Genomic DNA, 4,888 nt, shown 5'->3' on the forward strand with positions numbered 1-4,888 from the left:
AGGTAAGTTTCCAAATGGCATGTAAATACATCTTCAGAAAGTAGGCTAGATGAGAGATTGTTAGGGAAAAATGCTTGTAGGGAGCCTGAAGTGTCCCAGAGATGGCAAGGATCAGTGTGAAAATAATAGTAATTGGAACTGATAAAAACAGTTTACTAAAAGTGTTGTGATGTGAGGGACAGCATTTCCAAATGTGGAAGACATTAGAAAAGCCTGCCCCACTCGGTGGATGTTAAATAGAGATGGAAAAAATTATTGTGAAAGATTTCCAAATTCTGTTCTGCCGAGGTCACTTTGTTGCAGCCTATTTGGTGGCTTGCAGTTGATTATCTAGCTTTGTTTAACTTACATGCCTCATTTGGTGTTAGGTGTTGGTTCGTGCAGTTTGAGTGCTGTGTAACAGCAGGCTCGCTCTCATCCGGGAAGGCCAGACATTGGTCTGGGTGTGATGAGAGCACTGGCCTCCATGATTTCCTCCACTTTAGAAAAGGGCTTTGGGGATTTGTGTTTGAGTGGGAAGGCAGACTGATGTGATAACAATTGAGAAAGTGCCTTTCTGAGTGCCCTGAGAGCCGCAGCCTTCAACAGAGAAGGGGGTCCCGTGACAGCTCTGCGGTGACACAGACAGAATCCAATTAGTGGCCACTCCTGCTGGTGATACGAGATCACTCCTAAAAATTTTCCACCATTGCCACCCTCATTGTAATCCCATCCACGATACCGATAATGGGATCATGAGTGTGTTTTCGGAAGGCCTATTTAAATTTTAACTACTATCTGAGGAGGTTTTGAGGATGTGAGATTAAAGGCACTGAATGGTGCAGCTCACACAGAGCTACGTGATGTGCATGTCACCCCGCAGCCGCTTCTCCCATGTTATATTTTCTCAGCACCTCAAACACAGAGCTACACAGTTGGGTATCAGGCGTGGATGTACATGGTGAGTATTCCATTGAGTCATACTGTCTCTGCGATGCGGTTGCCTGTGGACCTCCACAGCTACAAGTATGAAACACAGCAGGAGGTGGCAGATGACACCCATCTTTTGTTGTGCTCCTGCAGTGGCAGCAAGTCAGCTTGTTTCTTCCTTAAACTAGTCCTAAACCATCATTCTCTGCTTTCACAGCTGGACAGCAACCTATTATTTGCTTCCCCACCGCCTTATTTTTTCATCTTTCACTTTTTTTGCTGCAACACATTCTTATCTAGGCTTTCCCTACCTTTTCTGTTTCCATATGATCAGAGTCGCTTTCTTCTTGGTCTTGCCAAGCAGTGCACAGTAGATGCTGTTGGATGCTTGTAGGACATCCTAAAATGGAACAAATCCTAATGCCTCCACTAGTGTTACCGTAGAGTGCAGCACAGTAATGTCTGAATTGCCAAACCAGGCAGCTTTTATCCTGTAGCAGAATCATTTTAACATGTTTTAGGTATGTCAGTATAATCCTTTTGAGAGCCTCTCTAAGATCTTTCCCTGGTAAGCTGAATTCCTTTTTAATTTTTGGTGACCTTTATTTTCTGAGAAAAGTACTATTCAATTCACCTTTTGGTTTGTGCAGAGCACACAGCTGTTTTGGTATCAGTTATTTCCCAGAACTTTAATTTCCCCTTTCAGAAACTGTTTAAAAGCTTTGGTGAAGTCTTTCTTGCTGTGAGTGCTCTATCAGTGTTGGAGCTCTAAACCTTCCTGGCCTTAGCCATCACTGGCAGTTTGATTCCAGTGAAACATTTCAGTAATAGATGAGCTCTTTAGCCAGGAGTTCTTCACTACTTTCTTAACATTTTGCTTTGAATTATTTTATAGCAAAAAATTGACTCAATCTAACCTTGTAATTGTTGTTTTTCCTGTCAACGGTTTACGGGCTGGTTACATTTCCCTATGGAGATGGTAGTACAGGTGAAACTTGAAACTGTTCTTTTTTTTCCACCACACTTATCACAGACCAGAGTGATAATACCATTGCTTATTCTGGAAGATTGTTAGATGTGATTCTCTACTATTTAGTGGAGCAGTGCTAGATTTTCCACAGAATAATTCACAGAGATTCTAAATGAAAGCAAAACACTGAGAATCAATCATTTCATGTTTGGTTTAAAGAAAATAATCTCTCCTGATGTTGTCTGGGAATAATTATGGCATTCCATATTGCCATCTCTCTATGATTTGAGTCTACTGCATCCTACCAAGGAAAGATGCTGTTCCACAGCAGCTGTATTTTTGTGGTGCTCCCCAGGAGGTGAAGTCTGTTTGGAAAACCCACAGAGAAAATGGGGAAACCTTTGGCACAAGAGTTCTGGAGAATAAATGTAACAGGGAGCTGAAAAGAGGGATTGTTTTTCTGAAAAGCATCCATAAAAACAGAACAGTGGTCTGTTCCAGTATTGTAGTTGCAATGCGCCAAGATGTTCATTATTCTAGCGTGTGCACTGTTTTGTCTGTTTTCACTTACAAAGAGAAAAATGTGTTACCAAGCCCATAAATGTCTGCAGAACTGCCAAGTCCCCTGACTTTTATCAGTAGCCTCGTGATATTTAGCCTCCTTTGTAAAGCGTCAAGTGTTAGGGTTAAGATCTTACTTGAGAAGTTCACATCTCTCCTTTCTGATTCTTAAATTTAATCCCTGTAGTTGCTGAGGAAGCTGACATGCACGCAGCTCCAGAAAAGTGGAGAAGACTAACGGAAATCCCAAATCTTGCTATGTGAACAAAGTGGGTTTGTGTTCATTATGCATGGTGATTAAAAAAATTACCTGAGATTTGCTGTAATCTAATTCCCCTTGGTATTTCTGATCATTTGTCTGATAATTCCCATTTGGTACAGAGGTTTTATCACAGCAGATAGCGAGGCTCCTTGTCTATGCTTGTTGCCCTGGAGAAAGCCATCCTCAATTCTCCCATCCTCTGCCTGCAGGTGTGCGTTCCCTTCTCCTCCCTTGTGCCAGGTCTCGTGCCTGACTCACCACCCCATGAGCTCACTGAATCATTGGGAAGCTGCTTTTGCTGCTGGTTTGGTGAGCTGATTCAGCTCAGCAAGCAGACAGACAGCTCAGCATCCAAGCAGAAGCTGGTGGCTTGGGGTGAAGGGCGGAAACATGGCCACCACTGGAGGGATTTGAGACCATACCTGGTGACTCTCACTCTGTGTACTGGGACACTGTATCTGACTGTGGGAGAATGCCTGATAACAGACACATGCCAGCATGGTGATGTGCAGAAGCTTGATGTGCATGCTTTTAATGAAAGCATTTTGGGGAAAATTGCTGCAGAGTGACTCAGAAGATAGAAAGACCCTGCTTGTTTTTTTGGTTTTTTTTGGACATTTTAAATAGACAATCTAGAGAAATTAATACAAAATATGGGGATAAAAGGGTAAATAAATGCAAACACTTGCCTAGGTACTGCTTTAAAAGGATTAATGAGATGCTGAAGGTGGGATCCAGTGTGCATGGCTAGGGCATTTCAGGTGCTTCTGAATGTTAAATACTTATAAAGCAGCCACCTAACGGCAGACACTCTCTCTAATCAGTGAGTAGAGTCCCTCTGAAGGCCTTCAGGCATTTCAGTTAGGCTGACAGGGTGTCCTTTTAGAAACCTTCAAAGACACCTGCTTCTTTCCATTGTATGTGGAGGGAATGGAGCTTGCCCACTTATTTTTACCAGGATTGCTTAGGAGCTTAAGCTGGAGGGACTTGCTATCACCTTGAGTTACTTGGTTGATCCATGGATGAGTGATGATACGGATAAACATTGTCTGTGTTTGAACAGCCATGGTATAATTCCTACAGTATCTCTTCAGAGTGTCTCATACACTTTCCACAGAAGAAAGCATGAAGCAGGTCTCTTATTTGAACAGCAGGAACTGTGAATCACTTGAAGAATCTATGACACTCAATTTAGATAAATGGTATTGAGTATTCCTTAGCAGAGTCTGTTGTCACAGGACAAGGGGAAGTGATTTCAAACTAAAAGAGGGGAGATGCAGACTGGATATGAGGAAGAAGATCTTTAGAATAAGAGTGAGGCCCTGGAGCAGGTTGCCTGGAGATGTGGTGGATGCCCCATCCCTGGAGACCTTCAAGGTCTGGACGGGGCATTGAGCAACATGATTTAACTCTAAATATCCCTGTTCATTGCAGGAAAGTTAGACTAGCTGGCCTTTAAAGGTTCACTCTAACTCAAATGATTCTGAGATTCTACTGGCCATAGAAATGGAACTCAGAACTTATCCAGGGTGTCATCGGCTTCTGTAATGGGCTATGCTGATAAGAAAAATGCACAGCTTTTACTTTAGAAATCATTAAAGTTGGCAGAAAAATGTTTAAAAAATTGCCCACTATTGTTACTTAAAGGATTGACTGTGGGATGGATGAAGTTGAGGGAGATCAGAGATATTACTGGGGCCTGCAAGCACTAAAGGTATCATAAGGAATAGCAGATGGTCTTACAGGTCTTATATCTTTGCCTGATGTGGGACAAAAAAATGGAAGAAAGACGATGAAAATCTTAAAAGGCCCTGTATCCATATTTCTGGATGTAGCTATGCTTACTCTTTTGAGAGTTACCACCTACTGACGTGGCTGCTTTAAGGCATGCTAGTCAAAAATTAAAGAACAGTAGTGCAATAACAAACACAACATGCTGTAAATAATCAACACAGGATACCTTTTAACTGTTGCTTTTTCCAAGGACTGCAGAAATACTCATGATAGCAGATTTTAGGGTAGTATTTGGGTTTTGGTAACTTGCTAGCGATAAGTATGCATTAAGTCAAGCTACTCAGTCATTTTTACCAAAAATTCCCCTGGTGTCATTCCTCACTATTTTAGTGAATAAAATAGCTGTAACATCTGAATTTGTGAATGTATTCCTAATAAAACACATGAATTTA

The 4,888-nt window shown here is 41.8% G+C and overlaps 1 protein-coding gene across 1 annotated transcript in view; it reads left to right on the forward strand.

The window, feature by feature from the left end:
- LOC100544389 (extracellular sulfatase Sulf-1) overlaps positions 1–3,271 on the forward strand; it is an 83,530-nt gene extending 80,259 nt beyond the window's left edge. The window contains exon 11 of the mRNA XM_019614360.2: positions 2,943–3,271. Coding sequence (XP_019469905.2) covers positions 2,943–3,271 — 329 coding nt within the window. The remainder of the gene's footprint in view (positions 1–2,942) is intronic.
- Positions 3,272–4,888: the final 1,617 nt, after the last annotated feature.

The sequence above is a fragment of the Meleagris gallopavo genome, chromosome 3 (assembly GCF_000146605.3).
Source record: "Meleagris gallopavo isolate NT-WF06-2002-E0010 breed Aviagen turkey brand Nicholas breeding stock chromosome 3, Turkey_5.1, whole genome shotgun sequence".
NCBI classification, from domain to species: Eukaryota; Metazoa; Chordata; class Aves; order Galliformes; family Phasianidae; genus Meleagris; species Meleagris gallopavo.